The 27,727-nt window shown below is 40.1% G+C and overlaps 1 protein-coding gene across 1 annotated transcript in view; it reads right to left on the bottom strand.

The window, feature by feature from the left end:
- Positions 1–4,026: 4,026 nt before the first annotated feature.
- FBLN5 (fibulin 5) overlaps positions 4,027–27,727 on the bottom strand; it is a 45,367-nt gene continuing 21,666 nt past the window's right edge. The window contains exons 5-11 of the mRNA XM_053946390.1: positions 17,299–17,421; positions 14,412–14,528; positions 13,357–13,476; positions 10,468–10,590; positions 9,794–9,920; positions 6,720–6,915; positions 4,027–4,859 (exon numbers count right to left, since the gene is read on the bottom strand). Coding sequence (XP_053802365.1) covers positions 4,698–4,859; positions 6,720–6,915; positions 9,794–9,920; positions 10,468–10,590; positions 13,357–13,476; positions 14,412–14,528; positions 17,299–17,421 — 968 coding nt within the window. The 3' untranslated portion in view covers positions 4,027–4,697. The remainder of the gene's footprint in view (positions 4,860–6,719; positions 6,916–9,793; positions 9,921–10,467; positions 10,591–13,356; positions 13,477–14,411; positions 14,529–17,298; positions 17,422–27,727) is intronic.

Here is a 27,727-nt window from a genome sequence, read left to right as displayed (position 1 = left end):
ATAACAATCAGCTATCACTGACATCCCCAAACAAATACCTCTGGACCATTACACTCCCTGTGGCACTCCCCCTTTGGCATATGTCTCCTTTCTGAGACAGGCTTTCTGCAGAATCTCCAAAAGTCTATTTATGGCCATCATCCTCAGTCTTCATGCATGGCACCTGCTTTGGGGTTGAGCTATTCAAAACTGGTTCATAGACTTACAACAACAATATGTAACAGGTGTAAATCACTTGTCTGGACTTGTGTCAGATGAGGAAACAGAATTTGCTTGTGCCATGTTGTCTTACAACTCTTTGACTTCCAAATGCAGAACCACACCACCACTTCTGTGGCTTCTGTAAATTCTCTTGTATACAGATACAGATATGTGTGCAGTACTTTACACAAACACAGGGAAGAGTCTAAGGATGCTTGTTGTCTTTTCATTGAAAAGCATCATTAACACCACCTGAGGGGTTTGTCCATACAGGATAGAGATTTATTTTGACAATAATGCCTGTCAAATGAATAACATTAGGGCATACTTTTGTTCCTTTATTTTTTTTTAAATCTTTATGTTATGATATTTTCATTGTGCTCTGATACAGCTACATGCTGTGGAAGATATTCAGTGGCATATTCTGTGAATAAGTCAGACTGGAGAACTTGCATGACCAGAAATTGTACTGATTGTATTTTTCTGCCAGCACTAGACAGAAAAAAAGTATTATACAACTTCTGCTGATGCAGATACCATGTTTATGAGACAATAAAAGTTGGCTCTTCTGAAGGCTAAGTCAAAAAATAGGTAAATATGAATACAGGACCCCAACTGAAGAGGAGAGAGCTTGTATGAATGGCCCTGGACACTACACTCAGTGATGGTGGGTGACCAGGCTCTCAAAAGAAGTTGAGGTTTTTTTAAACAAAGGTATTGTAGTCAGTGAAAATCACCAGTTGAAAAGCGATTCTGTGGTATCCAGGAAACTCTTGGGTGAAATAACATCTTGTTGTCTATGTCAAAAAAGTCAATTCCCTAAAAATATCTCAAAGTCAAATAAGCCAGATAATAGGATTCATTCTACTCCCTCTGGCACCTAACCCAACTAGCATGAACCAATTTTTTCATTTATCAAAATAGCTTCTCCTTCCCAATACTGTGATCTGTATCAAAGATTACTGCCATATCTGCTTTCTTTTACCTTTATTCCATAAAAACCTTTTACCATATCTTATTTCTTTTACCTTATGGCAATAGGTGCTGTACAAACACACAGTGGAGGGCAGTTTTTCTTCTGAGAACCTATGTTCAAACAGACATGACAGCTGACAGGCAGGAGGGACAAAGAGCTGTCCCTTCGTTGCTTGGCAAGGGAACAGCTCTGCCAGCCTGAGCAAGCAGAGCCAGAGGGAAGCCCCACATGCCCAGACCAGGGTGTGTGCTCTCTGTTGGTGCTGGTCAGAATACTGGCCATTAACCATATGGCAAAACTCTTCATGTTAGAAAGTCATCAGCAGGAGGTTAGAATAAAGAATCATTTTCTGAGCAGACCTGGAATTCTGTCTGCTTTTGAGGAGTCCTGGCCTCAAAGAAGAACATGAATATATGCAGCAGTTGCATGTTTACATTTTTAACTTTCATGCTGTAAAAACTTGACATGCGTAGTCTGCTTTTTTTATTTGGTGAGAATTGCTGTAATATTTGAGTCTGCAATGGTCTATTGAAAACAGACCCCTGACTAGGAAATAGAGAGTTTAGATGTTATAAACTGCTGGTAATTTATTATTTTGAGATTGGCATATATTTTGGCAAAGTTTAAGTTGGCTGGAGTGATAGTGAGTGATGAAAGATGTTATGGCGGTTGAGAAGTGGCTGAATTCCTTTGTTTCTAGACTTTTCACTTTTTTTTTTAAGGCGTAGAATGTTTATATAGAAAGTGTAATATTGTTTTATGAGTATTTGCTGGACCCTGCTAAAACCAAGCACTCAAGCTTTACTCTTTTAACAAAGTGTTTTGTTATGGAATTCCTCTGGGTTTTGATGTTTCTAAATTAGGGTTAAATCAGGTTGGTATGTGGGGGCCATGGGAGAACAGGCCAGAAGTGACAAACTGTCTGATGTCTAACAGGGTGTGCTTCCACTCCAGGAGGTGATGTGGTGGCAAGAAGGGAGGACTCCTCAACTGGGCATGAAGAAGCTGTAACACAAGGGCACAGAAAGGGGGGAAGAGGGGATTTTAAGCACTGGGAAAGCTGTCAGCATTTTAAGAGTTGGACATTTTTAGCGCAAGACCCTGCCTTCCCCATGGCTGCTATCTGGTCCACCAGAGCCTGCATGCTTCCCATGTTTTATTTCCATCGTCTGGAACAGGAGCACTTCTAGTCCCATGGTTATTAATTATCATTCTTCCTTCCCGATCATCTCTATTTTTTCCTCCAAGACTGTGGTACTTGATGAGCCATGATACACTCAGGAAACAAATTCTTGTTTCTGATATTTCTCTGCCCATTTCCTCTGCATTTATCTTCTCCAAGTCGGCTGCTCATAAAACTCATTGGCTTTCTGCCTTCAGCTTGGCTCACTAAACCCTGGAGTCAGTCTCCAGCCTTTTTGTTTTTACAATAAAGGACAGAGCTCTGAGCCACAGCATCCTGGGATGTTGTAGCAGCAGAGAGAAAACCTTTAAACTATTAAGAAACGGAAGCTGCTAAACTCAGTGTTTCATTGCTGAAAGCATCAGGGCTTCCTTCAAGCTGAGTACAAGGAAAAAGAGCAGAGTTTCTACTAATTCACAAATCTTACCAGGAACAAGAGGCAGTTTTCTGATTTTATCATTCAGTCTATGATGTAATAACTTTCCAAGTCTGTATTCTCCCATTTAATACTCCACTTTAATGAAGACCTCACATTGCTACTCTGCTCCTAGTTGCTCACATTATAATCTTTGCAAACCTCTCCCAAGTAGCACTGAGCACTTCCAGTTCTCAGAAGACAAGCAAAGGTTATCCTTCCTGTCCTAGCAATGCTAGAGAGCCAAAAAGCCAGTAAGGAAAAAACAAAATAAAAGAGCTTGTTTCAAACAGATTTAAGAACAAGACATATAAACCCTCATCCCTATTAAAATAAAAGACCAAAGTGCCAGTGGCTTCAACATGCATTATACCTTCCAACTATACAATTTTAATTTTTTTTCAAACTATTAAACATATGTATAGATTTAGCTTAGCACTGAGAGGCCTCAGCTGGAATACTTTTCACAGTTTTGGGCACTGTGCTTCAAAAAAGATGTGAACCAACTGGAGAGAATCCAGATGAGAGCAGCAAGAATGATCAAAGGTCCAGAAAATGTGATGTATGAGGAAAGACCAAAAGAATTGGGTTTGTTTAGACTAGAGAAGAACAGTCTGAGGGGAGACATGACAACAGTCTTCAGACACGTTAGACTGCTGCAAAGGGGAAGATAAACTGTTCTCAATTTCTACTGGAAGTAGGCTAAAAAGCAACAGATTACAATGGAGATTCAGATTAGAATTTAGAAGAAACTCTTTTTTGGTTACAGCAGTTATACCTGAGGAGACAATGCCCATGAAAACTGTGGGATCCCACTGTTTGAGATTGGGGTACTGCTATACTCCAGTCTGCTTTGTGGTAGAAGCATGAATAAGACTGGTCCTGGTCCTTTTCAGCTATTTCCCCCCCATGTTAGAAGTGTAGGAGAGAGATTGTAAGTGGAAAAAAAAAATCATATTTTCTGAAGGAATTAGGACAGGTCTGACCTGAGTGGTCTTTGAACAGGAGATTAATTGCAGCCATAACTATAGAGTTAGTATTACTACCTTGTAGCCATTACAAACTGTTTGCAACTATTATACTCAGGAAAACAGGGAAAAATAGAATTCTGATTCTTATCTGCTGTAAAGTCCCTACTTATGCTGGACACTATTCTGGCAGTGGAGGCCTGTGTCAAAGATCTTGAGTGTAAATAAGCATAAAATCCTAAATGCTGTAAAACATACCATCCAGTGATAGATTTCTGTGAACTCTGTTATATAGAAAGATTTAATACAGAAAGGAACCCAAACATGTGACACTTTGTCAGAAAGCAAAAGATTACATAGTACAACATGATTTTTGGAATGAATTTACAATGAATTTTAACTATAAAATAGAATGAAAAAACCCAGGTGAAACTAAGACAAATGCAGGGTGAATTGAAACAAAGTGCCTGACTGATAATTCCAGAGATAATAGGGAATGCAAATTGGGACTTCTGAGGTCCCTTGTTTCAATAGGTGGGTTTTTTGTTTCTCTTTCTGCTTGTTTGTCTGCTTTTCATTTATAATGAAAAAAAAATTTTAAAAAGGCAAGATTGCAAAAGCCAGCTTTTTCCTCAGTTTTTTTGGTGCTTTCTGCTAAGCAGCCTTGGAGCTACAAAGGTTCACAGTCTTTCACATAGACTCATGCCCTAGAAGTGTTTGCAGTGAGAAGAAGAGTCCTTAAAATACGTGACCACACAGACAATCATATGGGATCTTCAGATGTTTGCATCCTGGTTGGGACTGTGCATGAAGAGGCCTCTAGACAGGCATAGGCCACCGGGTCTGTGGAAATAGTGATTTGGTCTGCTATAGGTACTGGCTTTTGAGGAGAGAGTTCTGCAGAGGAGGAACTGTCTCTTTTGGCTTAATGTTTCCAGGGCACAAACTCGGGGTTTAGAAGGAGTACTGTGATACAAATATCCTCAGCCGGATGACAGAGCTTCCTCTGAAGTTGATGACAGTGTTAACAGTGATCATTTCCAAGTCCAACTCGATAGTGCGGGGCCCCTTCACGGGCCGGGTCATCACCAGAGTAGCACTGATTGGTCCCGTTTGCTGTGCATAAAACAAGAGAAAGCAAGTGAGATTGCCAAAACTAGTTCTTCAAAACTACTGTCTCACTACAGTCTTCAAGCAGACAAAATAGGTGTTTTCTGTTTCATTGTTTGAAACCACTGCAGCTGATGGGACAGTTTCATTTCAGCATTTGGCTTCTTTTCAGTGTGAACTGTCACCTTCTACAGTTGGTAAAGCCTTTGAGAACTCTGCACATTAAAGTAGCTCTTGAACATAGACACTTGCTATTGTCCAAAGAATTAAAAAATGAAAACATGGATTTAGGTTATAAACAAGTAATGATACCTTTTTGTCTGTTTGTTTGTTTGTTTGTTTGATTGAAGTACTCTTTAGTTTGATATAAAGTTACTGTGAAGCAGCAGACACCCAGAAGGGCTTTTGTTAAAGAACCTGGAGAAGAGGCGTTCCCCACGTGAATGGTGTCTGGGTTTGTGGTACATTGTGTATGTTAATGGTACAAACCTTACTCTCCAAAGAGAGCTTTGAATATGCAATGGCACTTCAGAAAACCAGTCCTTTATTAAATGGAAGCAGACCTTTGCAATATCTGACCAGAACAGTGGATTACGTGCATTTAAAAATCAGAGCTGCTGATGTTAAAACCAACTGCAGTTTGTTTTCCGTCGGGAGCTTACACAGGCACAGTGGGCCCTGCTTTACCTATCCAGTTCTACCTCAAAACGAGGTGTTTGTTACCTTTGATCAGAGAAGGCTGACACAGCCATGAGGAGGTGCCAGGCATGTTGCCAGGCCGGGTCCTGATGCCTCAGCAAGGGCACAGTGTCCCTCCCAGCTGGCCATGCCCCCCCACTGCCCAGAGAACGCTGCATGGTGAATCACTGGAACAGCAGGCTCGGGCAATGGGGCAGTGCTGGGGCCTCAGCACCTGCTAAATCAGCCCAGAGGAGGGGAAAAGGTCAGTGGGATCAGTAACGACTTTGCAACAGGAGAGCTCTTGTGAAATGTAAATGATTGTAATGGGACTGCTTGTCAATTCAGGATTTTGATACATTTTCCTTTTCTTACAGTGGGAATCTGAGGTTCTTGTGAGAAATATGTCCTGGAATCTATGCCACTACTCATGTCCGTGAGGGATGGGAACCTTCAGTAGCCACAGAACAGGATTCAATGTGGATGTCAGAACCAGGGTTTGCATGGGGCTGAAAATCAACCTTCTGAGAATCATATCCCTTGTGGATGTGCCCCATTCTCTGCAGATACCCCTGTAATCTCTGCATGTTGGTGGTGTGCCAAAGATGACTGGGGAATACAGAAATCTTCTGAGGAAAACAAATTTTAAAACCTCAGGTAATTACATTTTCTTTAACATTGTCTGCATAATACGTGTGTTCTCAGTGAAAAAAAAATCGTAACAAATGAAAGCAAAGAACTCAGAAAGTCAATTTTTGGTATAAAGGGGTGGGTTTTTTGATTACTTTTTTGATTTTCATGTTTTTCAATTTCCAACAAAAAGGTTTAATAAAACAGACAAGAAAGATTGAGTCTTTTGGTGACAGTTGTTGATTGTCCATCAAACATTTTGGCACAATAGTTTCTCTTGAGCTTGGGAAACCTGAGCTATTCTTAGACATGGGTACAGCTCTGGGCTTTCCTAAACCTACTGTCTCATAGGAGAGGCATGTTTGCTTTGGGTAGGTTACTCTCCTGAGAGATCCAGCAGTTCCTGCAGATCAGCACACTGCTCTGCACATCTGTGTGTAAAAAAGCAGCCTCATACTGACCGTTTAAGTGATAGTCATGAAAAGCTCAGCTGTGCTATCACACATTCAGCTAACGACAAGATACTCCATGTTTTCCCCCAGTCAGCACTAGACTTACCCGCATGTAGAATTCCCTGCCCTCGTTCCCTGATTTGATTTGGAAGATGTAATAGGCTCCAGGGTAGCGAGTTGTTGCTTGCATCTGAAAAATATCCGAAGGCACAGACCTCCCAGACACCATATCCATCACTCTGTACAGGATGGTGAACGGCTGATCTCGGCACCCAGGGTTTTCAGCTGGACACATGCAGCGACTGGTTGTCAAAGATAGAATCGTCAGCAAGGGTTACAAATTGCTGTAATATTTGATTCTTTATATGCTAATATAGGTGCATAAATAAATAAACAAATAATGTTGTTGACCAGCTAAAAGAATCAATGAAACTTTCAATGCATTTTCTCACTTTTAGCATTTTCTGTGTTGCTGTTCTGGCCTATATCCTGCCTCCTTTTTCTTGTCTCCTCGGCCAAAATACCTTGGCGTTCTCCTTAGATCACTCAAAAACATGAACTTTCTTTGTAGCAGCCCTGCAGGTGTAGAATACTCGGTACATGTTTGTTCTGATAGTAATTTAAACTGAACTGTCCCCAGAATATTATTAGATAATTTCACTGATAGTACTACATAAACAGTAGTGATTTTTGTTTCGCTATATTCTGTATAATACATGAAAACATACAGTAGACATCCTGGCTCAAACCAAAGCTCTAACATCAAATGCAGAGCCTTAAGGAAGAAGAGGATACAACAAGCATACAACACTTCCACCAACAATCTCCAATTCATTGTGACTTAGGGAATCCTTGAAACAAAAATTTCTTCTTTCTATTTGTCAGCTATTGATGCATTTCTTATCCATGAGCTTTTCCAGCTTCCCACATGAATGTTTGGCATCCACAGCCCCCTGTGGCCAGAAGCCCTACAGCCCCCTTCATCTCTTTTTGCATGGCCTCTTTCTGTCTTTATCTGATGCTCCCAGCTGTTCACCTGAAAGGAGAGCAGACAGTCAATCCCTGCTCATCCTCCTCACCCATCTCAGGGCTTCATATTTGACCCTGTTCATGGCTCAACTGCTCTAATTTGGCTGTTATCCACAAGGAAGCTATTCCATACTTTGGTCATCCTCATTGCTTCTTATGAATCTTTATCCAGTTGTATTTCTTTTGACAGGAGGGGAAGGAACTTCACAGTCTTAATGTGGTACACAATAGCATATGCTCCAAGGATATTCTCTACCTATTAACATTTGAAATTCAAATTGCTTTTCTGACCTGTAGTGAGTACTGCAGATCATGGAACTATAACCCTCAAATCTCAGTTTGCCTGGATTATGATCAAATCAGTGGTCCTTATTTAATTTGCAAATTTGGGATTTTATTTTTACTTTAAATTCATCAACACTGATTTTGATCTGCCATTTTTATTGTACAGTCATTGAGGCTTATTCTGTAATATTTTTCTACCCACTCTTTTATCTACTGTCTTCAGATATTGTTGCAGACTTTTTCCATCTCATGGTTTATTCTTTTCCCCAGGTTGTTTATGATGGACCAAGTAGGTCCAGCTCAGACCTCTGCAGAAATTCTGCATGAAAGTTGACAATTTAATACTATCCTCTGTTTGATTTTTATTTTTCAGCTTCTTATTCTTCCATTCCAGGGACTTTTCTCTGTTACTTATGACTGCTTAATTTCCATAATAACTATGTGAGGGTCTTTTCAGAAGCCTTTGGAAATGCAAACAGACCGCATTAGTCCATGTGCCCGAGCCACATGCTGCTGATTTCTTCAGAGAACTCTAAGGAAGTTGTAAAGCAGGATATCCCTTTATAAAAGCCATGTTGGGGGAATTTACTGGGCAAGGGTCTTTTTTACTATTTTTTCTATGACCTCCACTGCTGACATCAATTTCAGACAGTGCATCTGGCATGTCCCCCATCAAGAGGCTCCTGGCATTATGAACACCCAATTCCTTCCACAGAAAACACAGATGCAAGGAATTCACTTGGCTTTTATACTGACCACTTCTGGGCATATGTCACAAATTAAGTGCAGGCCCATCTAGAGATGAGCCAAAGCCACCAAATACAAAGCTCAGAGATGGTGTTCTGATGCAAGCTGCTCTGCAAGGACTCTGTAGCTGAGCTCTGGGGAATTTAGATACAGAGGATTCAGTTATTTCAAATTCCAGTCTAAGACTCTATCACCAAGGTGATCCAGAACTAGACAGATACTCTGTGTCCACTCTTCAGCTGCCCTAGTTTGGAAAACAATGTAAATAGACTCATAAATTCTAAAGGAAAGAATCTAATTATTAATCTCTTGCCTTTCTATAAAATATATGAGGCTACCAAGCAGTTCCAGGTTATTTGGTTTAGTGCAAACATTGTGGATGAAATAATGTGGACTGCAGTATATTGAGATCTGTCTGAATATTTCGAGCCCCAGAAAATACATACAAATGTAAAAGCAACAGGCTATTTTTAGAAATGTAGAGTTTATTGTTTGCTTGCTCGAATGATTCCCACTTGAGACAGTAACAGTACTAACAGCCCCATCCAGACATACCCAATTTCTATGCAAGGTGGACCAGCCTGTGAACTATTCAGAACTTTTAACCTTTAAGCAATAAGAAACTACTTGTATCCTGCTCTAACTATCATCTCATATTTTAAAGTACTTGCTAGGCTAAACTAGTTATGGTTTGCAGGAAATATTCCTACTAATAAACAGGCTGCATTTAAGCATATATGAAGTCAGTTAGTTATGTAAGTAAATGTCTCTTATTAAATCACAAGCCTTGCTGTTTTCTCAACTAACTGAGAGCTGTTTTTCCAGTCTAGCTTCACATACATCTGAGTATGATATATCATATCATATCAATCATATCAATCATATCATATCATATCATATCATATCATATCATATCACATCACACCTGGTAACCTGGTAAGGAATTGCAATTTATTATTTTTATAAAGCTTATCAGTGGTAAATTTAGCAATAAAATGTATGTATAGCTCTTTAGGCAGACTTCATGGATGTAGTGTAAAATTGCAGCTTCTTTGGTTTACCTTAGATACAACTTTCACAGATAGAATTTACTTTTGTGGCTGTGGGTATGTTACTCACTTCTCATTAATCTGGAGATAAGGCTCCTCACATCGTACTGGGTCTAAACATTTATATTCTCCTGGGATATTGAAACATGTTTGCTGTGAAGTGCAGGTGAAGTTTCTGATTTCACATTCATTGATATCTAAAACACAAGGAATGACAGAATGGCTAAAGCAGGGAAATATGTACAAGATACCACTCCTACAAGCTGGTTTCCATCTCAAAGAATTACCCCAAAATTCATAAAACTCTTGCACTGTGAGAGATGGCCTTTTTATAACTGTCCTCTCTTTTAAGATCAGTTTTTACTCCATTCACTTCTGCTAATTAGAGTGCTCCTACATGCTAAATGCTGCAAAAAGAAAAAAAAAAAAAAAAAAAAGGAAAGGAATTGGCTGCTCAAACTCTCCGACCTTAGAGAATGGGAAAAGTAGAGATGTATAGCAGAGGGGAGAGCATTTGAGGTCTTTCCTGTTTCCTAGCCAATAAAGTCTTACTTAAAACAACACACCAATTCACCTCAGCAGGAATATTCACATGATGAGATTCTTGCTACAATTGCATAATTGGCCCCTACGAGTATTTCACTGTGCACGGCCAAGAACAAGCATCTCAATTCTTGAAAACCTTTCTAGACACGGGATCTACTTTCTGGTGCCCATGGGTTTTAATCAGTGCAGAAATGTTACCTTGGCAGCTTCTACTGTCGTCAAGCAAGTTATAGCCCGAAGGACAGGTACAGTAGTAAGAACCAGGCCCGTTCACACATTCGTGCTGGCAGAGGAACTCTGAGAAGCTGCATTCGTCCATGTCTGCAGCAGTAACACAAAAACCAAAGTTTAGTGCCTTTGGCTTTACTGTCAGAAGAGCAGTCCTGCAGGCAGGTGGCCACCCAGACTACCTGCTCATTACCTCAGCTAGAGGCTGGCACTCTCCAGCTCCCTAGAGCTCTGAAGCAACCTGACAAAATGCTATAGAATAAGTTCTTCATTGAACATTGTTTTTTCCTAAGGGAACCAAAGCTGCTGCTGAACACAATGTATGGCTTTTAATTATTTATTTTTCTTTTCTAATACCTGTCACCAGTTGGCCATGTTTTCATTTCTGTTTTACGTCAGAGATAGAGATACTCTGACAACAAAGCTGCAACAGTAATTTAAAAGGACAGACTTGGCAGTAGTTTTATTTTATTTTATTTTTTTTCCCTTCTTTTGGAGAGCAAGCTTCACATTCCCAGGGCTGCATGGGTTCCAGCAGAACTCCTGCAGCCAGCCCTGTTTGTTTCATGTTTCTTAGCCTCTAGTCAGTTACTTCCAAGTCATTCCAGCAAGAGTACAAGAGCACATCCCAGCCTGGGTCAGACACAGTGGAAGGTCCAGCCCTCTCCCAGACACCCAGGAAGCTAGGCAGTCTGTCAAATATCTGATTGAAAGCAGAAACTGTGCTCTTTCCCCCTTGCTCTCATGAATTGACCAGTCATTGTGTTCTGCAGAGCAGTGCTCAAGTGAGAAAGACAAACTTCAGAGGTGCACATGGAGGCATGGCTGACTGAGGGGAAAACACATGCAAAGGCACTAGGCCGAGGGAGGCTGCCACTAATCATTTCCTTATTTCCCTGTTCAGGGGAAGAAAGAAACAAAGGCCAGAACCCCAGCCAGGAACTCCCAAGTTCTTATTCCCAGCTCTGACATGTTGACTCTCCCAGGAAAATCACTTTTACTCTTCAGACTGAATTTCCCTTTCTTCTAAATTGGGCTTGGTCTATTTATCCACTTCTGGTGTTTTGTGCAGATGGATTGGAAAGTATTTGAAGTCCAAATAAACCCAAGTGGCTTTAGGGCGAAATCAGCTTCTCAAAAGAGAGATGAAAGGAACTCTACACCTACATAGTCCTGTTACTGTGTGAGTTTGTCCCCAGTGAGTTCACTGAAACACACACCTTCCTGGAATTACATGGACTGAGGGCTGACTCCATAAAGGGGCCGAGATATCAGCCACCCTCTGGCATCCTAGCCCAGACCTCCAGCATATTGGATTCGTATAACTGGTGCTTGGCTGGTGTCAGGTGCTGAGGGACATAGAGCCCTGAGGGTCCTACATTCCTGCTGTTGAGCCCACAGTGTTCCTAAACACTCCTGGCATTCTCCTGGCTGACTGTGTGCAGACAACAGGGTGGTTGTAATTTCAGAGCACATCTAATGCACTTGAAAGACCTCGTGATTAGAAAATGATGATGTTGGGAAAGCCAGGTTGAAATCTCTGCCTCTCTCCTTGAATTGGGGCAAGAAACCCTCCCAGCTTCAAGGTAAGTTGGCTGCTAGGCCATGGACTAACCCCACTCCTGTGGAAGTAAATCTGAGTCCTGGGTGTCTCTTAAGAGTGTTGTAACCAGGCATTCCCTTTGCGAGGCTCAGATGTCTAGTGATTGCTGTGAAGTGGAAGAAACTCATCTAGAGACACTCAACCTGCTTTGTCAAACATTTCTTGCACAAGATTATCAAGAAAAGATTTTCTGGTCTATATCTGGATGGTGGAAAGACCCTTTTGCTGGCTTAGCTCTTGGACATGGATGAGGCTCAAGCACCACCTTATTGGGCATTGCAATGAACTTACCTGGTTCAGACCCCCAGGTAGCTCAGGAGGTGAACACATAAAAAACATTCAGGAGTCTAACTTAGAAGAAGAAAATCCATCAGGATGCAGAACACTAAGTTAGGTGTTTAATTCTTAAGACCTTTTAGATATTTAATATTTGTTCTTCCCCTTATAACAAGGAGATTTTCAGGAAAAATATCTTGGGAAACACTAATCATGTACACTGCATCTCACATGTCTTTTGTCTCAGGAATAACATATTACATCTGTTTACTGTAAATTAAAACTCAAGTATTTTCCAGTACATTTTTCTTTCCAAGAAATATTGGCTGAATTTTCTAATTTTATCAGGCTGATGGTACAATAAGTAAAGAAATAAGTTTTGCCTTCAATTAAAATAAAATAATAAAATAAAAACAAAAACCAAAGAGGAAAAATTACAGTAACATAAGCACAATTTATTCTGCTGTGTTCTGAACAGGTCAGCAATAAGTGTACTAAGAAATCATATATTGTTTTTAAAGTGAAACCAGAGCCATACAGGGGAAACTGGAGAAATTTTCAGGCAGAAGTGAGCAGTCATTAAGAGCAAGGGAAATACATGCATTCAACAGACAAATGGAAAAGTGCTTTATATAAACTATTTCTTTAATCATGGAAGAATGTCCTCAGACTATCTCTACTTGCTCTAATAAAGCTTCCTGTTCAGCATTACAAAGTGCTTTCTTATGTTTTGCTGTTACCTTGGAGCTTTTGAATATTTAGCTTATTTCTTTAAAACCATTTGTGGCCCTCCTCCACGGAGCTTTCCTGGGTATTTGCTGAGTGCTTTAGCTGGAAAGAAGATCATATGAGTTGCAGCTATCCTAATGCTACCATGGACCAAGGCAAAAAACTTTTAAAAAAGTTTGTAAAAACAATGCCTTTAAAAAAAGTAAACATCATAGAATTAAAGAAAGCAAAACAGTAAATAAGAGAGTTACCACTGCAGTTAACTCCATCAGCTTCCAGTTCATAGCCAGGTTCACAGCGGCAGAGAAAAGAGCCATAGGTGTTGACACAGGTCTGAGTGCAAGGGTTTTCACTTGTACATTCATTCACATCTATGGGAAACCAATGCCAAATTCATCAGTGACTTCTCCCCAAACTCCATTTTCATTTTTTCTGCAGAGCATTTCAAAGAGGTTAGCTGTACAGACAGAATGATTTGTTGTGAAAAAATATAACCAAGTCAGTGTTTATTTGGATTCAGGTTGATGCCTGGGAATAGCATGTTGGAAACACAACATGTGTGGAAGTGAAGCATTTTGGGAATGACTTCAGTAAAAAAAATAACATGGAAGATGGGGATTAAATTTTTATTACAAATGTTTCTGTCCTTATCCTGCAATTTGAAAACCATTGAACCAATATTATCATAACAGATCTGAGAAAAAATGAATCAGGATTTTCCTGAGAAAGATAATTCAATGATGAGAGGCCCTTATGGAAACCTTGGGGTAAAACAAAAGCAATATTTTTTCCTTGTAGGACATGAACAACTTCTGGGCATCTTGAGCACAGACCGTCTCCTGCAGCATGTGGGAAGATGCTCTCTTCTTTGCTAGGGAGACTGTGGAGAGGTTGTGTTGACTTTGAGGTAGCGTATCACAGCAAAAGGTGGTGTAATGCTTAGGACTCCAGTCTAGATCTTTGGAGACTCCGATTTACCTGATCTGACAAAAGTTAACCTGTCTCAGTTGGGTCACATAACCTCAGATTTTAATAATAAATTCAGTGCCGGAACACTTGGTAATTCCACTGAATTGAGTGACTTGAGGTTTGGGCCTCTGTGCATATTTCTCCTGATACACCAGTCATGTTGCACCTGAACCCCTTTGAGGTACTGTGAAACTACAGAAATATCTGTCTGACAAACCTGTGAACATTTTCAAAAGCAATGCTGGGAAGGTTACTTGTGTTCTAAAAACCAAGCAAGATTTAAGGGTGTGGCTGAGGCGGGACCAAAGATTTCAGCCATGGTTTACCATACTCATACCTTGGCACGATCTCCCGTCATCGTTGAGGGTGAAGCCTGGGTTGCACGTGCAGGAGTAGGAGCCGGGCACGTTGGCACACAGCTGCTGGCAGTAGCCGTAGCGACATTCGTCTATGTCTGTGGGTGGGAAGGATGGAAAGTGGAGTGGTCTGCATTTTCTCATGAGATACAAAGCAGCAAGCACACTGAGCCAACAGTACCGATAACACAGAAATACCCCAGCACACTGGTCATGCCTGTCACAGCCAAACTTCCAGGCATTCAGACATGGAGTTAGATTTGCAATATACCTCTCCCCAGTAGAATGTGGTAATGTGGTTTTATCCACATCTGGCATCTACCAATGTGTCTGATTAATTGATTGGCATTGCTGTAACCTTCAGTTTAAATCAGGCAGCCTGGTTTGTTCCTTTAAGCAGCTCCCTCAAAGGATACCTGACAGCTGGCACAGGCTGCCAGCACAACCACAGCCAACATTGCAGTGAAATTTTGGCAGAATCAAAATAAAAACCTTCTTTGCCTCCACATATACCAAAGCTGCTCACTGGAACAGCAGTGTTTGTTACTACAGGCTTCTTTTTTGAGTGAGGATATTTTTGAAAGATATTTTTCCAAATAGTCACATTCTTTTTATAAGTATTTTTAACTGACAAATTACAAACTGTATAAACAGTTAATATAATGCCAAAATAGCAGTTTGGGCTGAATTGCAGCATTGGCAATGCATGCAACTGAGTGCTATGAGCACAAGAAAATGCTCTAAGACATGTAAGATGGTAAGTGCTAAAAGATTTTTGCCTCAGAACTAAAAACTAAAATGAAACACCTGGAATAGCTGTTCTTTCAAAGCCTTAACATTTCCTTTGGTATCAACTGGCTTTTGATTTGTGGAGATTTTTTTAAATGGCTGTGTTAAAGCTTTGAAGCTAAATTTATGCAATAGAAAACCCAGATATTATATGCAGTCATCAAGAAAATCTAAAGGCCAGGCCGGTGGTGATGTGTACACCAGCAGCAGGCTTCACCAAATCCTGCAAAAATAACTCGGGTTTTTGGTAAATGAATACCTCATTCAGTGACACAATGCATTACATTAAGTACATGCTTTGTCTTTTGCAGGACTGTTATCTCAAGAGTGCTACATTTTGAGGATAAGGACTTCTGCTTCTCTTGTGGGTGGGTCATGTGGATACTGCTGCACTGGCTTCTCTGTGTAAACGTTACAGGATAATTGCAACGGATAGACGTGTAGGTTTTTGTAATGGTGATTTACTAACAGTAATTGGTAATTCCACTGAATTCCACTGCACTACTAACAGTGCACCGAAAAAATCTTTATCTAAACCCCAACCTGGCCCTCTGATTACAGAAAGTATTGCTTTACTGTTTTATGGCAGCAAAAATCACTTCTCCAAAGCCAGGATAAAGCATGGAAAACTGAGACTTCTTTGAAATTTAGGGGAAATTTGCTTTTCTTTTTTCACATTGCCTTGCAATAATCCACCCATGATTACTTAAATAGGGCAATACTCTGATGATATTCCCTATTTTAGATAGCATAAGCGGGTACTCAAATCAATTCATCAATGCAGCCATTTCAGTTCTCTGCTATTACCATCAAGAAGAAGAGTCTTTTACATTTGTGTTCAAATCCTGAATGCTGCACACAACCCTTTCACTTGGTCTGTAACTGGGAGAAGTAAATGGGTAACAGAACGGATGATGCAGAGCAGGATCTGCCTTCCTTCCCTCCCTCATCACCACCCTATCACATATGCCTGTACATTCCCCAGCACAAACTTTGAGAAGTTGATTTATCATAGATTAAGGAGCAGGGGCCTTGGAGGCTTCTTGTCCCAGGGGAACTACAAGACAGTGACTCCCTGAAGTGGCTGTGGCTGCACAGACCCCAGCTTGGACAGGGCTCAGCCTGGTGCCTGCCAGGTGAATTACACAGCAGCTGTCAGCAGTAGTTAGGAAAGCAGCCATGAATTCACGGAATTGGTACTTGGGAGGAGAAAGCTGGAAAGTAACTGGAGATGCTCCAGGGACGAATGGGCAGGGAAAGCCCATTCTCCTTCCAGTGGAGTTGTAACAAGATGGTCCAACTCTGCATAGCTGGCACCAAACAGCCTGCACTGCAGGGAAAAAACTAATAATGGGTAAATTTTCTTTTAATAAAGTTGTATGCTGATTCCTTGCTCCTACCTGTATACCTAAAATGAACATCTACATTATCATCCCATGAGCATGTCAAGTGAGGGGAAAGAGCTGGAGGAGAGGAGAAATGTGGTGAGGAAAAATGTCTGTTTTCCTGTGCTGTTTGTTGAGTGATATTTTTTCAACAGGACTGAGCTAAAAGGATGAATAGGATATTGCTGCAAGGAAAATAATAAAATTGAAATAAAACTTGCATGGAAGATTGTGAAATGGCACCCACTTCAGAGGTAATTTTTTCTCATCCCCAAACAAAAGAATTGGTTGACTTAGGATTTACTGTCATTCCCATTTCTTGGTATCAAATATGGATCCCTTCAGGTCCATACTCTCACAGTAAGGAAAGCACAAGTCTGTTTGGGCAAAAATCTTTTTGCACACATCCTTGCAATTGATCTTACATGAAAGGGAATCCTTCAGACTGGGAATATGAAAAGCCCAGTTATGACACTATTATGATGCTAGTCATATGGCATTTACATCTACAGTTTGTTCCGTGAGGGAGTCTCTCTGCCAAACACCTCATTGGCACTAACAGAGACAAAAGACAGTTTCCACATAGCTGAAGGTTTAACCGTGTACTTGGCAAAAGTGCTTAGTGACATTAATTCAGGGAGTCACAGGGACACATACACAGATACTCAGATACTGTAGCAATTGAAGATTTTACCTAAACACTGGCCTTCTAACAGCCAGTAGCCTTCAGTGCATGAACAGGTATAGCCCCCTTCAGTATTTATGCAGATCTGGGTGGGGTTACACTGGTGAGAATCTGAAGCACATTCATCCACATCTGCAACACAGAAATACAGAAGGAAAATGTTAGAAATAACAGCAACAAAAGATTTTTTGTACTGTACAGTGTGTACACTGCCTCTGTGCAAGGAATTAGAGTTTGGAGGAGTAGGGAGAATGACCATAACCTGGAGGAAAATTCACAATAGTAAATGTCTGAGGGCAGTGAGAACTGAGGATGCATATCAAATCTCTCAGTTTTGCAGGTGACCCAGTGTTTCAGTTTTCTCCTCAAGGCAAGTTTCTCACTATCTCAAACTTTTTGTGATTTCCACATTTGCTCTGTCACTGAGCTGGGATTTCCATTCTATAGGGCAGCGCTCAGTCCTAGGGAGAGGCTGCTGAAAGGCTTGTGCAACCCATTGAAAAGTAAGAGATGAAGGGGAGTTCAAGAGATGTATAAACGCAACTCAGAGAGATAAAAAAAAAACTTCCTACCCCCACCAGTGCAGGCCATCTCACAGTAATTTTTCAGACAGAAAGTTCAACCAAAAATCAGCCTTTACCTGACCAAAAAATGTATACTTCCCTGGAATCAATTTCCTGACAATAATACTATTTTCTTTTCATTTCCACCACACTGCCCCCCCCCCCAGTCTTTATTGGGTTTAATGTATTTGGATTTTTATTGCAACCCCTTAGGGTGTTCTTGTTGTGGGCTTTTTTTTTTTTTTTTTTTTGCAAAGGAGGTGAATAACATTCTTACATTTATATAAGCCAGGACCCTGGAACTTAACTGATTAAAAATGCCTTTCAGAGTCAGAATTTCATTTTGAATCACGCCTTGCTCAATATCTTTCCTAATGTTTCAGGCGTCAGGTTTGCCTCTAGATGTCAGAAATGGAAATGCCAAAAGATAAATTGTGTCATTTTTCCAGCCAACCTAAATTTCTGTGTTTTATTTATTGATACCTAAACTATTTTTCATTCCAGCATACTGTGCACTGGCCTTTACTGAAGCACTATGTCATCCTAGCAATGATAATCCTCCCCTTGATCCTCCCCTGATTCTTATTAACCCACACTTGGTTAGGTCATGACTGAAAGTGTCTCACCAATGGCCTGGGCTGGAGCAGGCAGCAGAGGGCAGGAATTCATCTCTGTATCTGCCCCCAAGGCAGCAAGCACAGCCTGAAATAACGGATCCAGTCTACCACAGCAGCATATCTAACATGTTCAGATATATAAATAAATACATACATAGTATACATATGGAGGGAGTCTAGAGTTCTTATCTTGACAACATCTCTACCGGAGCAATTTATGGTGAGTCAAAGCTGGTAAGATAACAAGAGGGGCACAATTAGAGGTAATTAACTCTGTCAGAAATCGGTTCCCATGTATTTGTTGGCCAGATGAAGATTGGCAAAATGGTGGGGGAAGTGGGAAAAGGGTAAGATAACAAGTCTAGACTATATAGGTCCATAAATATGTTGTTCAGTTCAGCTATTGCTTCTGCGATTGAGCTAAAAATTTTGGATCCTCCCTTCATAGCATATCAAACATAATTGGTAGTATCTGAACAGAGATTTTATCTAACCATAAATTTAATAACAATGACATTAATGTTTTCTAAATGAAAAAGCTTTCTATGCTTGCTTATTGTTTTAGGAATGGTACCTTGGGATGTGGCCAATTCTACTTTTTCTAGTCTGTGCTAAGCTTAAAAAGGAGATTTTCATTTTCCATGTTCCCTTCTTCCAGTCATTTTAATAGGTGAAGCAAAGTGAAGACAAAATGAGGGTCATGGTCTCACCACATATGGTAGCAAGACAGTTTGGAGACAACAGATCCTCCACTCTTCTGTGGGGCATTTTCTTGCAGGGGTACAATGTCTTTCACATAAAGCAACAGGTGGCTATGGGATTGGTTTTGTTCCCAAGTCATCCTTGTAGCTGTTGCTTGAGCTCCACTCCAGAGAAGTAAGACACTGATCCTCTTCCATTTGCTTTATAACAAGCAGATTTATTTGCTTAGTCCCAGTCTTCACCTTTTGTGTTGGTATTTGGAAGCATATTTCCATTTGAATGCAACATTTTTTTACAATGGAGGCCTCCTGTGGAGTTTCTGCCAGAAAACCTGATGATCCTGAAGTTGTCTATGCAGAACACCTTGACTCGTGACATATTGCGCTGAACAGTACTTTAGTGACTTCACTTAAGAAGTTTTATGCAACCAACAGGTGTAAACAGCTTTACTAATAGCAGCAAATCTTTTTGGTTGGGCCTGAGCGTGCACACCCAGTTCTGTATTTCATGTCTGGCATTCACTAAGATTGCCCCTTACCATGAGGTGCCATTAAACTCCTACTGACACAGCCAATACAATAATACAATCAAATAACGTATTTTTGGCAAGCAGCCTTCACAGTTGAAACAGGTAGTGTAATCCCAGGCTTTCTGCCCTGGATTATCCATATTATATGAGTTCACTAAGTGGGAGCACATATTTGTGCACTGAAAAAACTATTGGTGCAACAATTGGCCAGACATTAGGCATCTTCTTGAAGGATATCAGACCTGGGAGACATAGGGTGTCTTGCCAAGCCCATTTGCTCAGTGCAGTATACAGTAAGAGCAGATGTGGTTGGTAAAGTCAAAGACATTTGGCAGGGGGAAAAAAATCCCAAACAATCCCAGATTATTTCCACTAGGGAGAAAACTAGCCATAGAACTTCAAGAGATTGCCTAAAATGGATAGACATAGAAGTTATATCAAAACACTTCCAGGGCATTTTTGTTTGAATGGAAAATTGCAAGAGGTTGCAAGTGGAACAATACAATTCGTCAATAAGGTGTGAATAATTTCTTTGTCTGGTTGCACAGCTTATTTCTGTCCCATTCAAGCATAAATCTTAGGTGTCTTCATGCTCTGGGGCTTCAAAGCCCATTTGTGCTACCTCTGCCTCCGTGATGGGTCATACACAATACTCGAGCAAAACTGTGATGCTAATTGCACATGATAATAGATTTTCAATAGTTTTGTAGATTCAAATCAGATAAGAAATTTAGAGAATAAAAAACTGTAAGACCTACTCAATGCAAGGATAGCACATGTGGCTAAGAAATCCCTGAGGTGCATTTTTCCGAAGTTTGGAAGAGTGTGTCTGACACAGCACAACTTATGTCAATCTTCACCATGGACAGAAATACTGCAATGAGTTGTCATCTGAGCCAAAGCAAAGTCTACCCAAAGTAAAGTCTAATCAGCTGAGAGCAGAAGAGTTATTAAAGGAGAGCATGCTAGCAAGAAACCCTAGAAACCCCACTGCCCTTCATTCAAGATGTTAACAAATTGTGATATTGGATGATCTCAGCTTCAGTGCCATGAAAGCATCAGATGCCATCACCCATCACTGATAATCCAAGGATGGTTTTCATTATACCAACACCAAGATCCCTAGAAAATATTACCTGCATCCAAATCTAGTCTTTAATAATAGCTACTGTTAAGGGATACCTTGTGATTTTGGCTAGATGACTCAGTATGTGGCAACAAAGAAGAATTGCCATGAGGTGGACTGAGAAGGAAATACAAATTAGATCTGTCCTCAGTGAAGATAAAGTACTTGGTGGTTACTGTGCAGGACAAGGAGCCAGCACAGATACACTGACCACACTGTAGCTCATGGGCTGAGAATTTATCTTTTGGGAACTCTTCCTTGCTTTTTATCTTCCATCACTCTGCTTCCTATTTGAAAAGCAGGGATTACAAAATCCATAAAAATCCATTATCTCTGCCGTAGTCCAGTCTCCTTCACTGTTTAGCACCTAAAACTCTTCAGAACAGGGCTTGCCCTCTTATGTACAAAACCTGTTCACAGTGAGTCTATTTTTATTTGATGCCTTCCAATTCTAATACAAATCAAACTGGTCTACTAAACCCTGCAGTATCCCACTTGGTGATAAATTTCAGTGCACCTGGATTTTAACGAGGAAATTCAAGATTAAGGAATTAAAGGACAGCCCTGTGACCATTTAACAAAACAGAAACAGGAGCAGGTGACAGACCTTTCTGTCTTGTAATCTCTCATGTCCAGCCTGCCCCTCTTATATGAACATTTCAAGATATCACTTTTTCAGAAATTTTATGCAGACTCTACATTGGCTAGTGAGATCTAAAATAAAAGATTAACCATCATTCTGAAAGCATTATGTTCTACTAGAGGACCTCAGAAGCATCAAAGTTTCTTTCTGCTAAATTCTACTCAGAATGTTGCTGTTCTACCCTAATGTTGCATGGAACCTCAAAGATTCCAGTAGTTACTGAAGCAGGAAGAGAATTACTGATGTAGTCTGTGGCAAATTAAAAGCGTTATCTGGCTTCCACACCTCTTCTTACCCTGACAGAGTGAGGGTGAGTGTTGCTGTGAAATGTTGCTGTGAGTGTTGCTGTGAAATTACATATGAAAAAAGTGAGGATGTTAAAAATTGTCATACCTAATAATTTTGAACAAATTCAGATTTTCCCAAATGACTAGTCATTCTGGGTGACTCCTTTGAGAGAACAGTTGTTCAGCACTTTGTAAGCACACTAGAGAACCAAAGCAGGATAGATGGATCACTGCTCAAAACTTCTCTTGCCAAGGAATGCTTGGCCAAAGCTGGTTCTGGTTGTTTCAGCACTTGAGAATCCTGCTGTGTGCTATTAAATTAGTGGTCATCTATATTCTCTCACCCATCCTTCCAGTTGTTGTATTCACTTCTCTTATCCGTCTTTCCAGTTGCTGTATTCACATTACTGCTCCCACAGCTAATTCCAAAGGCAGAAGTTCGGGCAGAACTCCAGATAAATTACAATCTGACTCGAAGTGGGAACGATTTACTTTGTTACTTCCCAGATGAACACTGAGAGCAACCACATGGCCCTTCCAGACCACTGCTCTCTGCCTCCTAAGAAATGCCACCTACAATGAACAGAGCCTCATGGCTCCAAGCCATGAGATTTAAAGATCTCTGGGTTACTGACAGAAGGAGAGAATAGGTAGATGGCATCTCCATATCCATTTGTAAGGAAACGTGCTGCAAGAGCCGAAGCCTGAACACTCCAAAATTAACCGCATCCCTCTCTCTTAGATCAGTGTGTTTGCCTTAAAAAATTATGGCTGTCGTGATTTGGTTTAGCAGCTCTGGGGTGTGATGTTGCCTTTACTTGACATTTTGACAAGAGGTGAGGTGGCTGGGGCAATGGGATTTCATTTGGGGATTGCAAGGGTGGAGAAAGTTTTTTTTAAATTTCTGGCTGGCTGCCTGCCTTTTGTAGGATGTGATGTGCTGATGCTTTGTTTTTATTGGTACAGATTGTATTTTTAATGGATGGCAGGATGCCTGGTGACTGGATAGATATCATTTACAATGTCAAAATAAATATGAGAACTAATGGTGTTTAGCATGCAAATTACTGGCTTCGTGTTTTATTATCTGTAAAAGCTAATAATAATATATATTAGTGGATTCTTTAGAATTTATCATAGAACAATGAATGAAATTTTTAATTCAGGGCTCATAAATTAAAAAAAAAAAGAAATAATTAAAAAACCATCCATACACAAAAAATGGGGCAACATATTAATATAGAAAGGAAACCTAGATGTGAAACTGCAGCACAACACTGCATCTCGCTAATTCATGTTCATGTTTATGTTCTCAATGACTCATGTTCCCCAAGAATGCAGGACTGAGATCACTCTTATTTGTATTAATAATACTGCAAGAAAACACAGCATAAAAAGAAAACCAACACTCTAACCCTTTGAATTAAGACCAGATATATTCAGTACTTTTCAAACCAAAGATACTAAGACTAGGAGTTCAATAATCTCAGGAGAGAATCATAAATGTAGAATTCTGAGGATCTGGTTTATCACATTTTATCATAAAATAAAATGTGATAAAATGCAGAGGATCACTGGTGCTGGTGCAATAAAGAACTAAAATGTGAAATGAAGTCTTATATGAAAGTATTTCACTAGGTATGGTGGGCACATTTGAAAGTGCTTTTCAAGACAGACAAATGCAAGGTCATATATCAAGAGTAAAAAATATAGGTCAAAAAAACCCCTCTGAGGTTGTTACAGATAATCACTTGAACATGAACTTTTCCTGACATCACGTTGCTGAAAAGACAAGCATTACCATGAGAACACTGAGTAGACACAGGAAATTGTTCTTACCACTGTACATTGCATCAGTACAATAATTACTGAAATGTATTTTTGGTGTCAACACTTCAAAAAATTATATTGCAAAGAGATACCAAGAGATTCCAAAGAGTTATTCCAAGCCACAAAAATTTATTTTAGAGCAAGATAATGCTCCATTTAGTAATCTATTTAAGAAAAGGTTCAAGGTATATTTGCCTGTGATCTGTAAGCATCTTCATGGAAACTATGTTCTTATCTGGGGATGGTCACTAAAGCTAAAGCAAAAGACAATGAGATATAATTCAGTGTTTAGAAGACAAATTCAAAATAAAAACAAGACACATGCTTTAGTGCTTCTGATTAAGCATCTGAAAAACATAATAAAACATATGTTAGATGGTGGATGGAACCTCAAAGTTTCCAGTAGTTACTGAAGCAGAAAGAGAATTATTGATGTAGTCAGTGGCAAATTGAAATAATTATCTGGCTTTCACACCTTTTCTTACCCTTTCAGATAGGACTGTGAGTATTGCTGTGAAATTACATATGAAAAAACTAGCATGTTAAAGATTGTTCCTGTAATTTAGGGTCTTACACCTCAACAGTATTTATTCTTTCAGACTAGTTGTAGTGAAAAACTGTGTCTTCAAAACACCATTTGAAGGGTAAGATTCTGTGTCCTGGGTTACAAAAAAATACAGATTATGTGGTCAAAGTGGTGTCTTAAAGTACTCACTGAATAATTTAACACCTTTCAATGTTTAGTTACTTTTGTCTATATCCATAACCATCATACCTGAGATTTTCTGTTTGCCTTACTTCATTTTACATTTCCTAGGCCATTAGGAAATCTAACTGGGCCAGTGAAATTACTGAAAATGGGGATAGGAATTTGAACAGTTCTTCCAAATTATCTTTCCATTACAAATATTTAAATGTATGCATATGCATTTTTTAATTTTTTATTTGTACTTTAATCAATAAAACTGATTTTTAATGAGAGAAATTGTACCTCTAATGCTTTTAGTAACTTCAGAAATATGTGGAAAACATAGAAAATGTTAATAACTTTTTTTTTTTTTTGTGCTAGAAGATGTTAAGTCATCAGCCTAAATATGTTGGGCATGCCAACCACCTTCCTGTCAGTACACGCAGATTGCTTCTTTATGAAGAATGAACTAAGTAAAAGAGGAAGAATCCAAGTTATTACCACAGACAATTTGTAGAATCAAAGAGCCTCAAGAGGACTAAACTGCAGGTTAGAGGATGTGGTCATGCAGGAAGTAGTAGATTTTTCAGCAATCTAAGTAACTTTACGCCAGGGAAAGAAGCCAGCAGACACAGGAGAAGGAGCAGAGGTGTTTAGGAACTGGGAGCACCTGCCCTCTGGAAGGTGTGGTTCAAAAACTTGGTAAGCAAAGACACTGCCTTTCTTCTGCTCAGGAAAAAAGAGGATTGTGCATGAACAGGACTTCATGCACTAGGGAAAACAGAAGGAGACAAAGTCCTTAAGATCAACTCATCAGTTAGAGACTTTTCAGAGCCCTTCAGGTAGGAAAATATTTTCTTGACAGAAAGCTATTTTTAAAGGATAAAAAATAATCCTAATACTTATGGGCATGTGTTAAATGCCACATGACAGAGTGGAAAGTTTACCAAGGGAGTCCCATCCCAAGGAGATGATTTGCACCTGCCCGACAGGAACAAGGGAGACTATTCTCCTTCAGTGCATCCACTGGAGTTGAGTGGTGGGATCTGTGGCTGTGCTCATCCCTCCACAGGCATGGTCTGTGCTCATGGCACTGTGACCATCCCACTCCCCCATGGCAGCTCCTTTCCCAGCTGGCTGACAATGGAATAACAGCACTAGCAGAGAGCTGTCATGGAAGGATGTGGGCTTATCATCTCTGAGCTAGAACCACGCTCTTGGAGACCATGACAATCAGAAGTGAAACTTTGCTTGGACTCTGTGATGAAGGGGGAAGCCAACGTGGACAGCAAATTTCCAAGACAATATGCTTTTGGCAATGTGTGCTGTTTCGCAGATGGACTGTTACATTTTGTTCTCTTTGGAACATATTTAGTATGCATGACTTCCTTTCTTAAGTAATGAATTCTGATAATCATGCTACAAATTTCTGTGGGTCACAGTAGTAGCTAAGGCTGTGTTTCCTTCTTTTGCTCAGCCATTGACAAAAGTGGGTATGCTTTTGCCATCATGATTATTTGAGAGCCACTAGCACCATGGGGTTCAACACACTAACACTGGAGATTAATTTGACAGTTGTGAGAGCACAGGTCTTGCAGACTGGAAAACGTTTACCATGGAAAATCTTCTTCCCCCTTTTACAAGGAGGTGTGGGTGATTTTGGGGCCCTATGTCTTTATTTTATTCTGTCTGTCTTTTAGTCCCACTGTTTTACTGTCACAACCCCAGGAGCTAACCTGGCTCTTAAGATGCAATGATCTGGAAGAGAGGCTCAAAGCTGACAGCTCGTTCCAGAATCTCTGTCTGCTCAAACACTAAAGCTCATTCAGTCATTTATAACCCTCAGGGCTCCATTTTAAAATAATACAAAGACTGGATGTCTGTTTTTTATAGGCATAATTGCAGGCCAGGACTAAACATCCGAGCTCAGTAACATGGGTATCAGGTCCAAGATTACTTGGAACAGAGCACTTTCTCCAAACTTCTCCCCCACTCCTTATTTGGACACTGAAAAATAATTTCCTCAGTAGTAGATTTTTACTCAGTGAAATCACATGTTTTCTCAAACTTTTTTTTTTTTTTCTCAAGATAATTACATTTGATAAGAAAAGGGAAGAAATAACAATGCCACATTCCTAAAGTGCAGACTGAAGCCAAATTCAAACTGCTGCTGTGTGGGGTCAGTGTTTTTTCCAAGGACAACTGACCCTGCTGAGCTTGGACACAATCCAAGATCAACTCCCTAAACACCTGTTTAATTGCATATTTCACTGTCTGAGGGCTGGCCATTGATTGCTGAATTAATTTTCTATCTGCATCCCATATGCATTAGGTTATTGGCTGATGACTAAACAATGATTAAAGTGTTTTTTTTCACACAGAGGGTCAGTCTGGAAATGGATGCTAAGTAAGTGTGAGGCATGAATCTGTAATTCTGCTCCCTCTGCCTGGTATGAAAATTGCTCAACATGTGTCACAGGTTCTAGGTCTCCTGCCAGCAATCTGAGCATTTCCTTAGCGAGCGCACTTTTCACATTACTCAAAGATGATAAACAACAGCTAAACTGTGAAGGACTTTGCTCTTTGAACACAGTTCTAGTCCTGCTTTTGTGGCTGAGATTTACAGGACAGCCATGCAAAGAAGTGCATAGCAAGGGGACTAAAGGGCCAGCAGCCTCTCCCCTCTCTGCTCAGAACAGACTTGTGCATGGTTCATACACTTGGCATCACCTGCATGACCACAGATCTCACTCCCACCAATTCCCAGGGCTCTCTGTTGGTACAAGATCACAGCCACTTGTGTGGACTATTCCTGGTGTCCCATGAGAGCTATTGTACAAATGCACAGTCAGTATGCTGACTCTGGGATCAAAAATAAGACAAGCTACTGATTTCACCCAAGGGCTTTGCTTAAAGATGGAAACTCCATGGGCTGGAACAGAACTGTATTCTCTTGATTCATTATTTCCTGCTGCAGGTTCTGCACATGCATGATCAGTGCATGTGATTTGGGAATCTCAGCTATTTCTCTGCTGCACTTATTCTATGTCAAATAGCTGCAGTCTAGCAGAACAAAAGTGACCCAAGTGCCCTAAAGAAGTGTGGTAGACACATTGCCATTCCACTGATGACACTGAACCTGCTGAATTAGAAGGTACAAAGAAGTTTTTGCTCAACATGGTTTTATCTTCATCATCAGAAAATATATTTTTCAGCTGAATAAATGAAGTGTTATTGTGGTTTCTCAAAATTACCTATTTTGTATGACCACATGTGATCTGCTGGTAGAGTAGTAAGAGGAGCCAGTGAGCTTTTATTGAGAATACTCCCAGCTGCTAGGAGGTTATCTAAGTAGCACTTTCTATTGCAATGGAAACAAAAATTGTGCAGTCAGAGCCAGGAAATGCATGCTCAGAAATAAGAAAAAAGATCCTTACAATGATCAGTTTGCTG

This window comes from Vidua chalybeata, chromosome 6 (assembly GCF_026979565.1).
Source record: "Vidua chalybeata isolate OUT-0048 chromosome 6, bVidCha1 merged haplotype, whole genome shotgun sequence".
Classification (NCBI taxonomy): Eukaryota; Metazoa; Chordata; class Aves; order Passeriformes; family Viduidae; genus Vidua; species Vidua chalybeata.
Note: the sequence above shows the minus strand (reverse complement) of the source record. Positions and strands in the feature narration are given on the sequence as shown.